This window comes from Dicentrarchus labrax, unplaced genomic scaffold (assembly GCF_905237075.1).
Source record: "Dicentrarchus labrax unplaced genomic scaffold, dlabrax2021, whole genome shotgun sequence".
In the NCBI taxonomy this organism is placed as follows: domain Eukaryota; kingdom Metazoa; phylum Chordata; class Actinopteri; family Moronidae; genus Dicentrarchus; species Dicentrarchus labrax.
In genome coordinates, this window is record NW_026136712.1 from 8,502,406 (window position 1) to 8,522,519 (window position 20,114).

Here is a 20,114-nt window from a genome sequence, read left to right on the forward strand (position 1 = left end):
AGGTAGACGGGGAGGGATGTCGAAAATGGATGGCGGCCATGTTTTGGTCTAAATGGTGCAGTCATGGAGATGATAAGGATATTTGGACGCCTACAGCAAGACTCACAGATGATAGGGGAAGACAGCTCCAGGAGTGCTCATGACTGTCCCTGTGCAGCTAAAATTGGTGGTCATTATGACCCAAAAAAGAGAAGAGGAAGGCAAGAGTTGCTCTGTGACTAAGCCAAACTAAATCTGTGTTGCATATGAATAGTTTGCCTTGAGTCATATTTAAAAACAGGGCCAAGGACAGTTTACAGATGACACACTGCACCACATATAAAATTTCTGAAATTCTACTTCTGCTTAATAACTTACATAATCTTCAGATCAGCATCAAGGCCAGAGATACTTTCATAGTGATCCAATCAAACATGTAAACAGACATACTGAGAGAGAGGGCATGCAGAGATGGAGAGAGACACAGGTTTGCCTGCCGACTTCTTTCCTCATGCCCATTCCTTGAGGCCAGGCAGGGAGCTCATGCTACTCCCTAATTGTCATGCAAAGGTGGTTTGCATTGGTTGGCAGCTTGTGGCTCTCCTTGTTGAACATTAACTCTGCAGTGGTTCCTGCCAGCCCGTTCGTCTTAGTCAGTTATCAAATCAAGCAGCTGGACATCAGGAAACATGCACACTGTAGTCACTCATTTCATTAAAGTTACTTCAATAAAACCATCTACTTGTCACTAATGCCCGCCATCTACACGTAGATTGGCGGAGGTCAAGAAACACACGAGTACTGTCTACAGCTTTAAAAAGGTATTTTGCTTTATAAGTGGAATTGGTTGGTTTGCAGGTTTGAATTAATCATCACATCTCTGTCACTACCGAAATAGAGACACAGACAGACAGAAGGGAGCACAATTGAACACAGCATGAGTCAAACACGCCATGTCAGTTCCAAACAAGGTGGGAAATGAGCAGCAAAATGATTATTTTGTTTACTCAACCAGCCATTTCTGGAGATTTTGGGGCTTTTTTTCAAGCCCAGTTCTATTCTGAAAATCTATTTGTCTGGCTAGACAGTGAAAGCATCTGGTGAATTGGGGAAACCAGCTGCCACCGTGGCAAAACAAGTCGGCTTGCTGTCCTGGTTCCAAGACATCTAACATGTCTAACTCCCAGCATAAGATTCATAGAGAGAAACTATTGTGCGCTGCTGTTAGAAATTATTTACGAACTAAATGATTGAATAAAAAGGCCTCATATTCTCCATCTGCAACCAGTATTTAACTGCTGAACCATTTCAACAAACCTAAATTCATACAAACAGCTTGAAGGCAGCCAGGTGTTTTTTTATAGATAAATACTGCATGCTGTGACAGGGGGTCCGACGCTTGCAAACTAGACTTTACAAACAGGTCAGAAAACTAACTTTTTTACTTCCCAGCTGCAGCAGCTTCTCCCAAAACCACCAGCCACTATCTTGTATAGATTTTTAAGAATTGGACATGAATTTAAAGTGTGGCTTGTCTAATCAATAGCCAGAATCTTCATCGGCACAGAAACTAACCTTGTCTGAGAATAGGCAGCAGGCCTGCTATTTAATAGATAAATATCAGCTGCTGTCAGAGGGGAGCATGCTGTTTACACACTCAGGCTGGGAAACAGAGAAGGCTAATGTTCAAACCTACCTCAATGAGGAATATTCTATATCTGAAGCATCCCAAAGCTGATGTTCTTCACAGAGTGCATTAATTAGATTAGGACTACCTCAGAGGGCAGCTGAGAACACATTAATCAATATATATATATATATATATATATATATATATATATATATCAGACATATTCCATTCTGTTTAAAGACTGATGAATATCAGAAAGCTTCGAATTCTGCTAATAACATATCTGAGAATCTGCAGCAACGGACTAAGACACAAGGTGCAGTATGAGGAAGATTTGAAAGTTCAAGACTTGCTACATTCTTTATATTTACTCACTCCTGTCAATCATATTTTGATCAAATGCCATTCACTATTGCATTCATGCATTGATTTTGCAGGTCATCACAAACCTTTCCTGCCTGTTGCACTGGGGTCATATAAACAATTCAGCCTGAGGCTACAAATGACATTCACTGTGTGCCCATGTGGAATCCTATATGATAGAAAAAGCATACAAATTTAATGGTTTCAGTCAGAAACATTCCTGTCACATTTTGCTATTCTGACATATACTGTATATTTGACATTGGTATAATCCCGCCCGTCAGAGCAACTTTTGTACCTAATCAGAAAGTCATCTCATGCTGGGCGGGTCAAAAACTAAAACCTGCAGTGGGCATTGAGTGAGCAGAAGTTTAACACTGCTGACCAGTCTGACCTCCACACATGGAACTGTTCTGTTGCTGGTCGCTGGTCTTTTGCACTACCCACATTCCCACTATTAAGTCTGCAGTCTGCACATTACAGTGATATTGCACATATTGTACTTTTTAATATATATACACAACAACAACAACATACTGTATGTAGTGAGAAAGTGGTTCAGATGATTGATTGCAGAATGTTTCCTGTTCAGTAATGAGACAAGGTGAAAGAGTTACCTGGATGTAACTCCACCACTGTAGGTACATGCATAGCCTGGCACATAAAACGCAAAATGTTACTGTGATATGGCCTGTTATATTCGATGCATCCGTCTAGTGTTGTGGTGGTTCTAATATTGGGTGAAATGCAACACTATGAATCAAACATTGACCCACTGACCACTTGCATTGAGTATAAACAAAGCTTAAGCATCAAACTACGGTAGCCATTAAACTAACCAAACACTACTGTAGAAACATGGTGGTTCAACATGGTGGACTCCATAGAAGAGGACCCACTCCCTCTGTAGATGGCTAATTCTATATTAATGAAAACACCTTTAAATAATATATTCCATTTCTGCTAGTAGATCCTCCTAACTTTATGGTACATATCTCCAGATCTAAGCTGTTAATATGAATTTTCAGTCACTTTATGCTCACAACAGAACTACTGGTGAACATAAAGAAGATGTCAGTCATATGAAAAGGCTGTATTGTGTGTATGAAAGCAGCAAGGAGCCCTTATAACCTTAGTAGGAAGACTTTTATGTTCACTGGCTGCAAAGTCCAAATTCCACAGGTGTTTTTTTATTTTACCAAAGAATAACACATACAACTTGGTTTGATGGTTATCATGTAGTACGTAATTTCACAGTGTTTTGGGTGGTGGATGTACCAAGTTAATGCTAAAGTTCTGACGGTACTTGTTTTTCTACCTATACCTATAGCTTATTTGTATATGCCTAAAAAATATTCTAGTCTGCTGTTAAATGCTAAAGGAATAGGAACGCCTAACATTCCTGCACGGAAAAACAACAACGTATTGAACTTTTGACTCATCGAAGAGAAAAACAGTAAAACTGTTTTCACATATGAACTCCGAACAACTTGTCAGATGTGTGCTCACATGTTGAAAATACTGTTTGGTAAGACGAAGAAAGGCATTAAAACATGTGGTAAAAAATTAGACTCGTAGGCGGATATTAATTGACTGTCTGTATGAAAACCAAACGATAATTAATGAATAAGGAAGGCAAAAAGGCACGCAGAAAAGAGTTCACGGAGAAGTTGTTTTTTAGTTTATTACTTAAAGGCTAAATGCCACTGTTGTTGTTTTTTGTAATGTTTAAATGTTTTTTAAAAAAAGGCGTATATGTTGAAATACATGGAATTCATTGTTTCGTTTTTTACCGGGATATCGGATTGGGTATCGGGAATCATGGAACTTCACTGGTATTGGTATCAACTACTACATTTCTGGTATCCTGACATCCCTGGTTGTTAATAATTTTTTACTTTCCTCATAACCTTCCTTTGAGCTCTCAAAACAAAATCTCAGTTTTGGGTGAGGAAAATCTGTCAACAAGCCGCTTTGAAGGGCTGAATACAAACAGGGCATAAAAGCAAGTCGATTGGCAAAACGCCGTATAGTGCGTTAAATCACAGATTGTATTTCTAATTAGTCTGTTGTTATCTGTAATTTGGGAGGGCCATTTCAAACACTTTGAAACAAGTGCAGCATTTGCATGAGCCTGCGTGATGTACCAGATGCCATGAGATAACGTTCATGGGACCACTGCTGTGTCATTTGGTCTCACTGAAAGAGGCTGAGCAGAGTTAAAGCTCACACGTCTAGCATCTGTGAGTTCACATTGTGTCCTTCAACATTAGGCGGATAATTGGCAGCTACCCTGGTTGATGCCAGTATCTTGTTTTTTACCGTCCATACGGCTGTGAGTCCGCTGGGAACCTTTCCTCACTGCCGTGGCTTGTTTTCAGTAGTGAGCATGTGCTGTTGTAGTTTCTTTACAGCCCTCAGAACTCAGCATGTACTTATCGTTCACAGAAGTTAAAAGTATTTCAATGTTTAAGCGATGTACTTCAAACAGCGTTTCATCACAACAGCAGGGCTCACACTTTGTGCTTCCACTAAAGACCTGTTGAAAACTACTAGCTAAAATACGCTTATTCAAGACAAAAAGATTAACAGCCTCATCATTTTGAAAAGAAAATGTCAGCTGCAATACTTTTATGTAGTTCTTGAAACCTATAGAATGTATGCATGTCCTTATGTGCTCTATCCCTACCTGGCATGGCATGGACCAAGTCGCCACACAGCACCATGAACCTCGGCCTGGGTCTTAGGTGGTTTACGGCCTCCACAGCCTGCTTGGTGAGCTCGACCTCCTCGGCCCATTCCTCCCCTCCACCATCGCAGTCGCCGTCCTTCCAGGCCTTCATCAGCCCCAGCTGGGGGTCTGCAGCCTGGATGAAGCAAAATGGTCCCGTCCACTCACACTCTGCATCTGCAACAAGAGGCGTGAATGGACTTAGCAGTTGTGTTGACAAAGACAGACAGTTATTACTAAGACTACAATGCAATAACACTCTATTTAAAGCTGATTCAATGTTAGACTTATTAATTATTATGTGTAATAAGAAATGTGTTGCTAATAGAGTCAAACCCACAGAGAATTAACCCCTTGACTGATCAGCTCTACGGAGCTTTCAGCTCAGTGTTTTGGTTTTACGGCCCTCAACTTTAATGTTTTGCAACTCATCAACCTCAACTTCAGCCATGGAACGTAGCTGCTTTCAGCAAAAAAACAGGCTGATAAACATAGTGGAGTGCCAAGCTTATATAATTAAAAATGGACTTAGTTTCTGTTAGGTCACTCATAGGTTTCTGAAGAGCCGTTGTGAAGCTCTGGCTCTAGTTGTCGCAATCTTGGCAGTCCTGACTCCACCGGCACCCGGCCCATCCACAAATGGGCAAAGATGTGGAGCGGGCAGATGTGGGTTTTTTGTTTTTTTCTTTATAAAAAAAAGTTTTCTTCAATTTACACCACCCTAAGGTGTATTTGTCAGTCTTCACAGCTGAAGCACTTATGTTATTGTGTATAAACAAAGAACTGGTGCGTAGGATTTAGTGGTATTTAGGGGTGAAGTTGCAGTTTACAACTAACTGATGGCTGCTGTATTTGACAACCTGGGAATGAGAACAGGCTGTGAAATGTGCAGGAGGAACTATGGTGGACACGAAAAATGCGAAAGCCCCAATCTACAGCCAGTATTTGGTTTGTCCATTCTTGGCTACTGAAGAAAACAATGGAGGCTCAATATGGCAGACTTCCTCTGTATGTCCACGGCATCTGTAAATAAAAACAACTAATTCTAAGGTACCAATAAGGTTCCTATATTCAGGTGATTATATACTAGCGATTAATATTATATTCCATTTCTTCCAATATATCCTCCTAAATGGTACACGCTGGACCCTTAATTGAATATGCAACCAGCTACTTTTGCTCAAATTTAAAGTTGTTCACACACTGATTTAATGGAGGCAGCTTTCATTAGCAGCTGACCTTTTGATATATCTGGTGGGTATTAACTTCATATTCAGGCAGCATCTGAACAATTTCATTTCAATATGTTTAGGTCACAGGATGCTTGCACAGAACACTGCACATAATAGTAAGAGAAAATATAAAAGCTTTACGGATTAGGTGTTATCACAGCATTAGTCATTCGGTGGTATATGGCCTGTTGTGAAAGCTTCATGTAGAAGCTATATATTCATTCTTGGAATGAATGCAACACTTGATTAGTTGGAAGTGCTGTGATCAGGATTCAGGACTGGGAATTGAAGATCCAGGGGGTGTGGGGGGAATGTACAACCTTTTGTTAACGCTGTACATGCTCAGTCCATGAGTAACAAATGATAAATAATTAACAAACAAGCTACACGTTAGAGCACGAATGTACCACAATGAACAAGTGTTTTACATAATCCTGATATTACGAAACAGGAGGGCCCTACAAACTAATCTCTCTCCAATATTCATTAACACCGCAAACCGTTTCCGGCTTTCCATGTAAAGAACGGAAGCAGACACTCAACGCGGCTCGGCTGATGGTAATGACAAGGTTTGACATGAAGGACCGAAGAGAAAACCCAGCTAAGTGGTATGGAAATGGGGTCCCCTTGTTGCCCGCAAATGGACAGATGCTAAGAGCAGGTGTAAACAACAGCTTTCTGCTCCACTCATTTAGTTTCCGGAGGATGTGGAAGCAGCACTGTAGTTATGCACTGCTCTCACTGTGGAGAGTCTGCATCTGCATTCTGTACAAATCCCCTCACTCACACTCAGCAGGGACCACTAGCTGTTCAGCATCTTCTGTGTTTAACATGCTCTCCGTGTATCTCCCTCCCAAATGAGTTAATGATAATTCTGTCCTCCAGAGAAAAGCAGAGCAAAGATAGGAAAAGAAAGAGCGACAAAGAGAGTGTTGCTCCTGGGAAGCAGACGAGTAAAAGCTTAACAATGATCTCCTCGTTGTAATTGACATTTATGAAACCACAAAGGGAAACACATTCTACTTTTATGATTATCATCATCGTCTATTCAATCAAATTACTTTACATTGCCTTCAGTCCAGACTAGGATGGCCTTGATCTTAACTTATGACTACACAGTGGGGACCGCGGATGGATTTTGAATTTCAACAGCTGCCATGACCACTGTAGTATAACGTTAGGTTTCCTGCTGTGGTGTGGTGACAGTCCATAAGCATTTACCTCTTGAGTGAACAGTCTTTTAAACTTTCACCAGCACATTTTGAACTCTTGCAGCTCAGCAAATTCGCCTCTAAACTCTGTCTCAGCTAAGGAGAGTGTGCATATGGAAATCATTACCTAACAATACACAGCTCAGTAAGGAGGTAAAACGACATCTTCTTTACACAGGGAGGATTTTGAATCAAGGAAGTGTGCACTGCATATAAATATAATGTGCAAATGTGTATGTACACCCCCCTGTACATGTTGGTCCCAGTTATTAGCCATCTTCTTTGTGCGAGCCCCAAACAAGAAAACACAATCTGTAAAGATTTCCTGAAGCTGCAAGGTGCACTCACATAAATCCTGCAAGCTTTGTGCTACACTGAGCATACTTTATAGTACAATGTCTCTCTCTGGAGTCAGATGTGTGAACTATTTCACCAACAAATTAAAAAAGAAATAACAATAAAAAAACACACACACAAGGACTTGCAGAAGCCGGCAGAGCTCCCATGACAGGAGATAAGAGGCAGCAGCCTTGTGTGGCCTCTCTGGTCGAGCATAACTTAAAAGAGGAATCGCACATATTTCTCAGGTGGCAGATGGTGTGCTCGAAACAAAATTAATCATCATTTGAGATGAAAGCACAAGGGGACTTGCTTTTATAGCGAATAATAAATACTGAACATTTAAATGTCTTCCCTCGAGTTTCCTTATATTATTTCCTACAGCAGGAGCTGAAGAGCTCAACAAACATGAAAAGTAGAAACTGATGAACACGTAACTGAGCATGCTAGTGTGTCATTATGAATCTTTGAATATATTGACTGCAGGGCTGAACCACACACTATGTTATGAAACGTGTTAAACTAACTAACTAATCTACTTAACCTACATAAAGTCTGACACAGGGAAGTTGTGCTACAGCTCCTCCTCTATAAAGCAGAAATGTGGTTGACTGTAGCTGTACGGAGGACCTGGGGTGGACCAAACAACAGAAAGTTTGAATTATTAGCCAACTCACAGTGAATTAGCCACAACCATTACATTACATATGCCCTTTAATAACAGACTGCAGCACGTCTAAACGTACGCTTGCTCATGAATGCTACTCAAACAGAGTAACTTACAACACCACTAATAAGCTTTATTTTGTAAACACAAGCTAACAAGCAAGCTATCTACCCTTGCTATGGTTGACAACAGTGACCCGGTTATTCAAACTAAGCTACACAAACGCTGTCAAGTGGCTGTGTTTGCTCCAGCAGCTCTTCAACCTGTCAACAACTTCTGTAGGTCACGTTAACAGCCAAGCTAGAGGGAGCGTTAGCTAATGCGTTAGCCTGTGAGTTGGCTAACCGGCTGCGGGGATAAAGAAGCTAACGGTAGTCGGCTACCTTCAGTCAGTCCGCTGAATGTCCGGTGTTTAGCCCTGAGAAAGATATCCTCACTGCCAGCCATGGGGTCCAGTGGTTAAAAACAAAACACTGTCCGAGCAAACTAATGTGGGACTTGTGAGCCTGTCAGCGAGCCTCCGGACAGGTAGCTGTAGGCTGGCCCCTCGCTGTCTATCGGGGAGTATCGGTGGTCGACTACACTGCCTGTTTGTGTGCGACTTCAGCTGCAGCGGCCCCCAGTGTGGCTGCTAAACACAGGCTGTCCTAGTACAGCAGCCTACAGGCAAAAGCGCGTTTTACATATTTACTCTCGGAATACCAAAGCAGACACACCCTTAACGTTTAATTAAATACAGCCGACAAAATGTATTTTAAATATGTAAAGTGAACGAGCCTGATTCTCTTTAGGGATTCCCAGGGGAAGCCCATGGGTCACTGATGGGTGCTGTAAGAACTATTTATTTATTACATTATATTATATTATATTAATCTATTGCTTGATTTCTTATCTTTCTGATTTTTATGCTGTAAATGACTGTTAATCGGGTGTTTTACTCCCCTCTTTAAACATTCACAGCTCCGTGAGGATAAAGCTTTCTAAACTAAACATCTGTAGGCCAAATAATTTCGCATTTTGTGTAAAAAAAACAACTTTGTTCACTCAAAGGGAGGGACCTTGGAAAGAGGCAATTCAAAATTCAACATGATCCATCTTTTTTTTTTGTTTAACCTGACTGGAGAAGCTGTTTGTGTGGTTGCTTTCATATTTTTCTAATATTGGAATGAGTGTTAATCGTTGGTGTTGCTCGCTTTCTCTGCACCCAGACAGTTCAAATCACCTCGAAGGTCCTTCAGGACAAATTAAATAAGCACAGACCACTTGTGTTTCAGGTTTTTATAAGCATGTTTTGCAGATGATGAAATTATCTTACACGTTTTTATGCTCTTCAGCTCAACTCAGAAAGTTGATTTGAGTTCATTTTTTCTTTCTCTCACAGCACAGTTTGATAAGAAAAAAAAAACAATTGAAGAGCTTGAGATATTCACTCAATATAAAACGTATTCCTGTACAGAGAGTTTTGCTTGCACCGACTATTACCTATTGGCCACTGTTTCTGAAATACTGTTTGAGGGAGAGACATTCTCCAGTGTGAGAATTTTCAGCTGAAAAAAATCTGCCTATAAGGACCATGTCCATTGTTTTGAGGATTAAAAAACACTTTTTTTTTGGTTGTGTCTTTCAGTTAGGGCGCAATAAGGACTGGGTCTTCATGAGCATTACTACTGCTTAGGAATCCTTATTGTTTTTTAGAAAGTTCCCAGGGATCTAGCAGACATTACATCCCGGGGCCACATCCTTTCTTTTACAAAAACCCATCCCCTGCTTTAGAAGCTGTGCCAGCTACTTCCTATTGCAGCACATTAAGCTACTTGTGATTTCAGGATTTATAAAACAATGGCAACCTACGACTGAAATACATAAAGTGGAAGAATAAAATGGGGGGGGCTCCCACGCCTTTCCTCGACGGCAAAACAGAAGAGTGATGTGCGTATTCCGGGGCTTTTATCATAATATTTCACTATAAAGGCTCTCTCTCTCTCTCTCTCTCTCTCTCTCTCTCTCTCTCCTCAGCCCTCGCAGTCTCACTCCCTCCCCATGTTTTCCTCCTCCTCTACTTTTGCGCACCAGGCTCTCCCACCCTCGGCTCTTCTATTCGCTCACTGCGCTCTCATCCTCGGTGCGGCTTGTGTCTCTGCCTACTCCTGTGCGTAAGAGCGCACCGATGGATATGTAAAGTGATGCACTCCCGAGAACGCGAAATCTGAGCCCGCAAACGCCTTTCCGAAAATAATGGTATAGATGCGCAGCAGAGAGCGCGCGTTGGAGAGCAGTTAGTTTAGAATAAGTCAAGTTCATTCCAAGGAGATTGTTTTTTATTCTGCGCGTTTTTTTATTCTTTATTTTTGGATGATGATATGTTAATAAAGATGTTCATCAGCGCGGCTGACGGTGCGTTGCTATTTGGATGTGTGTTTCTGGACTTTTCAGCATATCATGACCGTGCGTCTTTTTTCCTCTCTCCAAGTCTTTTCGTTTCCGCGTGAAGTTGAACGGAGGAGAAAGCACGATGAGAGGAAAATACTTTCTCCTCGGTTTCTTGTTGCTCAAACTTATGGCTCTTGTGTGCAAGGCTGACGGGGAGCCGGGACTGCTCGGGGGATTCGTTATGATCGCCACCTCCAACGGCTCCAGGGAGGAGGAGAGCGTGTCAGAGGAGACCCCGCACACGGAGGACAAATGTCGGGGTTACTACGACGTGATGGGCCAGTGGGACCCGCCGTTCATCTGCAAAACGGGCAATTATCTGTACTGCTGCGGCACCTGTGGCTTCCGCTTCTGCTGCTCCTACAAGCACTCGCGGCTGGACCAGAGCACCTGTAAAAATTATGACACTCCGGTGTGGATGAAGACCGGACAGACTCCCTACAAAAAAATTAACAAGCTGCACGACAGCACCAAAGACAAGACGAACTTAATTGTTTACATCATATGTGGAGTAGTGGCCATTATGGCTCTTGTGGGGATTTTCACCAAATTGGGTCTGGAAAAGGCGCACCGGCCTCAGAGAGAGAACATGTCCAGGTAAATCTGTGTGTGTGTGTGTGTGTGTGTGTGTGTGTGTGTGTGTGTGTGTGTGTGTGTGTGTGTGTGTGTCTTCCTCCCTCTCTCTTTATCTTACCCTCTCTCTCCTTCTCCCTCTCTGACTGCCTGCTTCTCTCGGTGCGCTTGTTTACAAAGAGACTTGCAGTAGTAGCCTACGCACGCAGTGATCTGGAGCGCGCAACGTGTCGTTCCTTTCCTCATCTTCCTCTGTGCATATCAGAAGTACACAACGGGAATAAAATGAAACACAGCAGCGCAACACCATTAACACTACAACTTTCTCAAAATGCATTATTATATTTCACACGCAGGTTGTGGTTTCTGGGCAACAAGAGCAACTTATGTCATCTTCTCTATTAAGACTCTTCATGATGCTGCACGCTCTCTCCACTCTGGTCCACCTATCCATTGTTGTATAGCATAACATTACGTGAGCCACTCTTCTCTCACCAGGCGGGGGCGGTTTCTTTCACTGGAGTAAAGCGGCATTGAGCTTCATTGTGCTCCATTGTGTATCTGTCTGTGAGTGGAGATCAGTGAAAATGCTTTTATACACCTTCATAGTGTCATCTAATAGCCAAGAGTGTGCAGCAAAAACAGGACACATGAAACCAATTATATTCCATTCATTAGGGAACCCCATTTTCTTCCAGATAGCTGCACCTCAGTTGCACGGAAAGATGCTGCACAGCAATGCAGCCCAACTGAATGATTAAATTAACCATGTTGTGCACAGTTCCTCGTGTCTGCACCCCTCATCCTTCACTGCCTCTCTGTCTCACTCCTCTCTTCCCCTCTCTCTGTCTGTCTGTCTGACAGGGCCGTTGCCAGTGTGCTGCAGGGCGGGTGTCCAGGTGAGCAGTATCGGGGGGAAGAGGCCCTAGGGATGCATTCGCAGCACTATGCTTCCAGGGCCACAAACCTCCGTGAGTTTTTTCCTTTTCCTTTTTTATGTTGTGGAGTTTTTTATTTTTATTTGGACAGCTCATTGGCTGGCTTGTTGTGAACTGGGTGTATAACTTAGAGCAGCATATGGAGGTGTGGGTGGGGCGTGTGTCAGCAGAAAAAGCTGCTGATTTGAAGCGACTTCAGAGTGTCCAGGTTGGTGTCAGAGGCCCTTATGAAGTCATCTGGAGTGATGTAAGTGTCTGTCGCTCATTGCAGCCAGATTCAAGTGTTTTCAACCACACTCATATCTGGTTGATGGTGCGTAGTCAGAAAATCCTCAAAGGTACAGTATAAGCACAGGGAGAACACACACATCCCCGCAGGCGCGTTCCTATTTTGTTTCAAATGACAGCACTGGGTTTTTGTTTTATCTTGCACCGGCCAGATATCCATCCATTTCATAACACGCTAGAAAGAGAATATCTGCCTGCCTTTTCTGCAGCTTTTCAAATCCAGCCGTTATTCACCATTTTATTTTGGTTCATGCCCACATGGTATAATGAGAGAGAGAGAAAAGGGGGAGTGGGAGGTGTGTGTGTGTGTGTGTGTGTGTGTGTGTGTGTGTGTGTGTGTGTGTGTGTCTGTGAGTCGGTGAAGAGTGGTGGCGGCGTTGGTGGTGGTAGTGTGTGTGTGTGTGTGTGTGTGTGTGTGTGTAGGGGGGATTGGGGGGCTGGGAGTTTGAAGGGTGGTGTTGGTGGTGGCGAGGGTAGAATACAGAGCGAATGAATGCCATCTATTTCTGTTGCGTCCCGTGGGCTGCTACAGTACCGAGCCTCTTTGTGTTTTTAACACCGAAGATCAAACAGATGAATGCACACACACACACACACACACACACACACACACACACACACACACACACACACACACACACACACAAACACATATGTAAAGATATGGTAAGGTAACAAAACACAGCATTCAGATTTCCTCAAAGTTGCATCACCAATCCGTATTTCTTGCGCCAAAGCAAAACGCAGATCTAAGATGAATTTCAGCATATAGTGACTCGTCTTGTTAGAGGACTGTCTTTCCCTCATTTCTTATGTTACTATCACACATGAATGAAATAAATCAATTTATCTGATCTGGTGTGGAGTTTTAAAGTCCTAGTTTTTAGAAAAGTGAAAAGATTTGCCAATTGGATGAGATTATTTAGCTATTTTGTGGCATATTGGTGTCACACTGACAGCTGAGTTGAGAAAAGAACATCTTTTTACGCCTAAATACGTTTTAAAAATCACAGTCTTGCTTCTTACATGTACACTTACAAATTTTGTTAAAGCGCCAATAATGTCTTTTTCTTTGCAGGTTCCAGTTTTGTTTAGAAACTTTACAAACACTTCACAGTCAAGTTCAAATCATCAACAGAAGGCGAGAAACAATGGGATTTTTGGGAGCTGTTGAGCGCTGTAACTGACAGGAAGTGTACATGTAAGGAAGTGGTGGGGGGGTTGAGTAACTACTTCTGTTTGCGAGAATGAGATAAATATGTAATCCTACAACAGCTCCCCTGGCTAACGACAAGGTGACATAACCCTACTCAGCATGAAGCACTACGCCCACAGACACCATCAACATCATGATGAGAGCACAGCTCATGGAAAGGGGGGAAGAAAGGTTGCATTCAATAAAAACATGGTTTGGTTTCAGATGAGATCAGGTCTCGGTCTTTCAGTAGGTTTTGGGGTTCGCTCTGGTCTTTTTTTCTTGCCTCACTGTGGGGGAGATGAGATAACGGGGTGGCCTATCACCTGAGTGGCCAGGAGGATGCTGCTGTGAAATAGAGATTATTATTTGCAATGTGGAACCTGCTCAGCTGAACCTTCTAATCCTCGGGCTTGTGGGTGATCATGTGGAATGTTATTAACCTCTGTGATCTGGCGGGATCCTCCCCCGACGGCCACCTGATTGGTTTACGGGGTAACTCCGCCGGTGAGGGCGACGATTCATCACAGGGTTACAGGAGGGGGGTGCTGGATATGGACTTGTTATTCTTGTTTTAAGTGATTAACGGGAAATAAATAGACTGAAAAGGGCAAGATGATTTACTTTAGGAGCGCCGAATGCAAAGGACGGATGAGGTAGAGACAGAAGCAGTGTGAGGAGAGAGGCGATTGCAATGTAAAGATAAGCGATATTTAGATAAAGTGCAGGATTTTGCTGGAAAATCTATTTTCACTCCAAACCACATATTGATTATAGCTTATGGCCAGATTGCCCTATTGGTGGCGTTAATTAATCTGGTCTGGCAGGTCTGGGCTGCTTATATAGGCGGAGAAAATTCCTTTGGGCCCTGTGCAACTGTCAGTCACAAAGTGTTGTTGGTCTGTAAAGGAATCACTGATGACCACCGATGCGTTATCAGTTTATACGGCTTCCCCGCAAGCTCTTTATTGAATGCATTTGTCAACAGAGGGATAGAAGAGCAGGCAAACCCCTATTCCCAGTACGTGCTTTGCTGCGCCTTGATAATTCGTAATCATTATCACATGTACCACACAAGTGAGAACGCACAGCATCAATTAGTAATACAAAAGCTGGAGGTTTGTGTTTGTTATGTTGTGGGCCCTTGTGCACATCCAGCCTGGGCCCCCGCAAACCTACTGCATATTAAAAATGAACACTTTGGTTGCTTTGTGAACCAGAACCAGCCAGCCCCCCAATCCCCAGGTGGGCCAGCTGGCAGACTTTCATGTCATCTCAAAACCGACTGTTTGAATGCTTAAAAGGCTGAAGATCCCGCATCTCTACACTTTCAGCATCAAAGAGCTGAAGAGACAAAGAAGGGAGGGATGGAGAAAGAGGGGAAAGCGAGAACGGCAGAAGGAGAGGGAATGGTACAATATGAGGAGTCAGAAGATCTTAGTGGCAACAAGCAGATTGATGGCAACAGCCATTTATGAAGCTGTGAAGGACGAGACCTTTGTAACTGTCAGGTGTTCTGTATTAAAGCAGCACTGAAGCTACGCTCTTGTCTGGATTGCCATAAAAGAAATCTGAAAACATCTTGAGCCATTGCCATTTTCATTTTCATTCAGGATGACTTTCACCACAATTTTTAGTACTAGAAACTAGATGTCTTGAGAGTTTAAGTGTAATTGACAAGCAGCAGCAGCTAATCTCATTGTTATTACACTTACTGTATAATCTAATGAAGAAGTTAGTCGTGAAATTTAATTGGAAAATACTATTTATCCTTGTGAATTATTACACTGAACACTTCCTCCAGACAAATATTGTACTTCTCAGTCTTGTAATTGTCATTTTGGGTATCACACTAAAGAGCTTTAGGTGGGCAGCACTATTAGTTTTATTAAGACAAAACACACAAAGCTACACACATTTGCACACATACGCAGCCCTCTGTATTCACAACTGAATTCACAATTTGCAGGCTTAATTACCTCCCCAGCAGTTATAATCTTTTCCTAAACATTCTGAGATGGGAAGGATGAAATTTTAATAGGTAATTGCTTCTGAGATTGCACAGGCACGAGAAAAGGCCCCGTCTGCAAAAAACACTCCTGCTCCTCCTTGTGACTCCGTATGTGTGTACAAGTGTGTGTGTGAGTGGAGGCGTATATGTGCGCAAAGTGTGTACGCAGTGCGGAAGTGTATGTGTTTGTGCACGGTGCAGGCCTGTCAAAAAGAGCTGTGCATATCCTTCGTTAAAAGTAGGTGACTGTGTGACCTTGTCTTCCCGGGCTGTCATCTGAGCCTTCAGTGTGTCACATCTGATTGCAGAGTGTCAGAGCGGAAAGAGGAGATCCTGCTAGTGAACCTACAGCGCGGCACAGGCCATAGAAACAAGCAAAGAGACACCGTGGAAGAGAAAATGACAGAGCTGGAGGTAGTTATCTGTGAGGCGTCACTCCAGCTCCTGCTCCGTTTGAAGCTCAGCTTCTGTCCTCTTGTTCAAACAGGCAAGAAAGCCGGTGAAGTTGAGGTTCCATCCCTGAGTTTGTCTTTCAGGCTCACGGCTCATTGGAGCGACAGTAAAGCAGCTATACCAACAGCTAGTTTTCTTTCATCCAAACCACTGAGGAAAATGTTTGTTTTGCTTTAGTTCATGCTGCCTATTTACAAAAACGGTTTATCACTGACACAAAAGTCACACTGACACATTTTCATACATACGCTTATTCATTTTCTTGACAAAAGATAGATGAGATTGATATCCTTTTTTATTTTCTGTAAGCTAAATATGGAGCTACAGCCAGGAGACGATTAGTTTATCTTACCGTAGAGACAGGAAGTAGGGTGAAACAGCTAGATTAGCTCTGTCCAAAGGTAAAAAAAATCTGAATAGGGCACCTATAAAGCTTAATAGTTATAACTTGTTATCTTTCATTTGTTTAATGTGTTCATAAAGATTGTTGTGAAGAAGTGTAGTTGTACGGGGATCATGTGTTCGACTTTTTCTCCAGATAAACCCAAATAACTTCCTACATAACCGCAGTCTGTCATGTTTGCAAGATAACATGTTTATTAATGAGCTTTAGAGGAAGCATTATTAGTCTAATTTTTTTTTTTTTACAGACTAGCTATTTCCTCATGCTAAGCTAAGATAATCATCTACTGACTCTGACATGAGAGTGGTATCAATCTATTCCTTAGCATAAAACATGATGTCTATCACCAAAAGGATTCTTAGAGCGTTTTGGCAATTGCTGCCATCTTGACAGTTTAGAAATTCATATCTGGGCAACAAGGTGGAGACTTGAAAAATGAATCAAATGGAACTACATGATAAACTAAGACACTAAACTAATCAGATTTCAGTCCACATACTGCAGCTTAAGCTACACACAATAGATTGTCTGCAGTCTTTGGTACAATTCACCTTTGCTGCTAGCTGTCAGACATCGACATCTGTCTGCTCATAACACCTTGCATTAAAGGTGATTTAGTTTGTTTGAATACCCCGTCACACCTAACAAATCACATTGCTTTCCCAGTGTGCAACAAAAGCTCTCGCATGGTTCTTACCATACCAAAGGTGTAAGTAAGGCTAGAGTGAGCAACAAGGCAAAATGAAAGGCTCAGATTGTCAGAAAGTGCAGAAATGTCTCCTCCTCCTCTCCAGGGCCTCATTCCTGCACCCTCTCTCTTCCTAATTATCTTAATGTGAGGCCCCTCAGCAGCCCAGGGACGCCATTAGACTCCTGTTTATTGGGGCTCTGGGACCGGCCAGGGAGGTGACAACACAGCCAGGGGAGGGAGGGAGACTGAAGCCTGGAAGGAGAAAAGCAGCAAAAAAGATTTAAGAAAATGAGAAGAGAGAGATAGAAAAATATCGAGAACAAAGTGCGATTTCCCCTGAACTTCCTTTCTGAAATCCTGAAGAAGTAGCAGGCGGCCCCCTAGCTGCGTCACGCTCCCGTTACTGAGCATTAGCTTCTTTGCAAGAGAAATTGGAACAAGCACTCATTGTGTGGACATTTAAAGGAATCAAAGAGTATTTTGATGGGCAGAGAGAGTGGTCTAATGCAGGCGGCCCGTCCTTTTCTGTCCGCAGTGTTTTGAATCACCCAGTGTGTAATTTCCCATCTTGTCATTGTGGTGTTTTAATAAAAGAAGCAATAGGGACAGTGAATATCTTAACTTCTAATCAGCCGACCCCCTCCCTCCCCCACCCACCGCACGAATATTAATCAGTTCATTTACTCCCAGAAAGTCACATCTTGCTTTTGACAGGTAATTACGTCTGTGACTGTATGTGTGTTTGCGGGCGGGCACGTGTCCAAGTCTGTGTTCACTTATAAGCCTGTGTATGTGCATGCATGCATGTGTCAGGCACATGACCTGTGGTGCGCTTCAGTCAAATCCTGAGCGCGATGACAATATTATTATTCCATCAATCGTCATCTATTTCAGTCTCATTTACATTTGACTATCTGTAATGATACAGCACTTGCAGGCAGTCATGGGATAAGCAGACAGACTTCCCATCTGTATGTTTGAACAGGTGGTTATCACCACTGGTTTCTAATTAACTGCTACACTGACTCTCCTTAATCGACTATTTAAATTAATGAGTCAAGCCTTTCGCAAATATTAGGATTATTTTCTGTCACATGAATTCAGACAAAAATGTAATTATTAACAAAGATAAGTCAGTTTTCAAGTCAAGGGTTTTGTTTGCACTTCTGGCTGTGTTTAAGTTTCGAGAGCCACTTGGCTCGATGAGCGCATCTTTATTATTATTTGTCATTGCACATACAGTGAAGTAAGCTGAATCTCATAGTGGCATTATAAGTCTATTGAGCCCTAACATGTAGCTGTGTTACGCTGTGTGAAATCCTCTGTAATCTGCAGCTATTCACACAGTTACAGTCCTTTTATACAGTTTCTAATAGGAAAATCTAGCTCTAATCTTCTATATTGCTGACAATAATAGTATTCCTGCCACTTCCTAACAGTAATCCAGGTATGTAATCATAGTATTCACAGTGGGAATTCTCCTCTCATGGAGTACGTCACTGACTCCCAACCAGAGGTACTTATAGCTCATAAGATTGTGAAGTAGCTCAATAAATAAATAAATAAATAAATAAATAAATGAATTAATAAATAAAAATTTCATTTAAAATAATATATATAACACCTGAACACCTGAACATCATGGGTTGTGATTGAGAGGGTGAAAATTAGTCAGGCAAGCAGATACATTTAAACAAGTTTAAAAGTAATGGATAAATGATTGACACATTAAGCTAACAGATAGTGGGAGGAAAATGTTTGAAATAGTTATCAGGTGTCAGCTAAATCAGGGTTGGCATACTCCGGAGCCACATCTGGTTCTTTAGTCCCTCTTCAGTGGCTCCATTTGGCTTTGAAATGATATGGAAATAAATAACATCTATCTTTTAACATTTTCATTTATCATTGTTGCAGACCTAAACTGATTCTATAATTTTCTCAGACTTCTCCATTTGTACAGATATGTACTATTACACACCAAATAAACATTTCAGAAAGTAAAATGTGCATTGCATCCTGACCTGGTGCCTTTTCCTCTATATTTTACTAAGCTCAATGGTGCTGGATAGTCTTGAGTCTCCCTTAGCTAGCTATGGACTAAAAAAAAAGATAAGTCATGGCGGAAAACAGAATGGAATAGTGCGTGGACGGATTTGTTTACCAACACTACTGGCACCGGTATGCATGATCTGCAAGAAATTTGCATTAAAAGGCTCAAATATGTTTTGTGGCCAGACAGATATTTTTTTTTTTTTGCCAAAATAGTAAAGGTGGCTGAGCACTGAGCTAAATGAAATGGAATTAATAGCTAAAAGTAGGCTTAATGTAGAAATGGTTTAAAAGTCTAGCTCATGTTTAGTAGTACAAACTTAAGCACAATTTTATGGGAAAATATTGTAACAATACTCACTTTTATATAGTTAATAGTGTTACATAGAAATGTAAAACCGGGTTGGAGCGCAGTTCATCTTATTGTTACACCTACAGCATTATAGGAGCTAAGCTGTGTGTTGGCCAATCACTTCCCTGTGTGTGTGTGTGTGTGTGTGTGTGTGTGTGTGTGTGTGCGTCTTTTGAAAGTCTTGGCTTTTAAAAAGAGAACAGTCTGTTTTGGATGCACCGGCCAAAGCAACAGATCACTTCCAATGTCCCTAAGGTGCTGGAGGCTTTTTTTTCTCTTTTCTCTTCCTTATGCACACACATGCATATGGACACCAAAAGGCACCCACACATGTACAACCTCCATATACACACATATTCTGTTCTAGGCTTGTGTTTCACACGGCTGGGGGGCAGGCAGCAGATTTGCTTGGCTAGCTGACTGATGCCACCAGCGATGTTAAGTCACAGGCAGCTCGTACTGGGAGCACATTTGTGAAACCCCTCCATCCCCATGCACCATCCACGCCACCCCTCCCCTCACACAAATACACCCATCACCGAACTCCGGCTGGTGGTCTTGGGAGAGCAATTTCCACCT

At 42.1% G+C, this 20,114-nt stretch overlaps 2 protein-coding genes across 3 annotated transcripts in view; one reads left to right on the top strand and one right to left on the bottom strand.

Moving 5' to 3' along the window:
• Positions 1 to 8,813, bottom strand: part of cpped1 (calcineurin-like phosphoesterase domain containing 1) — a 32,986-nt gene extending 24,173 nt beyond the window's left edge. The window contains exons 1-2 of one of the 2 annotated variants that reach the window (XM_051418231.1): positions 8,536 to 8,811; positions 4,662 to 4,880 (exon numbers count right to left, since the gene is read on the bottom strand). In XM_051418231.1, coding sequence (XP_051274191.1) covers positions 4,662 to 4,880; positions 8,536 to 8,599 — 283 coding nt within the window. In that variant the 5' untranslated portion in view covers positions 8,600 to 8,811. Of the gene's footprint in view, positions 1 to 4,661; positions 4,881 to 8,535 lie in introns of both variants that reach the window. The other variant, XM_051418232.1, reaches the window with a different exon arrangement.
• Positions 8,814 to 10,227: 1,414 nt separating this feature from the next.
• shisa9a (shisa family member 9a) overlaps positions 10,228 to 20,114 on the top strand; it is a 49,936-nt gene continuing 40,049 nt past the window's right edge. The window contains exons 1-2 of the mRNA XM_051418224.1: positions 10,228 to 11,179; positions 12,020 to 12,126. Of these exons, the coding sequence (XP_051274184.1) occupies positions 10,665 to 11,179; positions 12,020 to 12,126 (622 nt within the window). The 5' untranslated portion in view covers positions 10,228 to 10,664. The remainder of the gene's footprint in view (positions 11,180 to 12,019; positions 12,127 to 20,114) is intronic.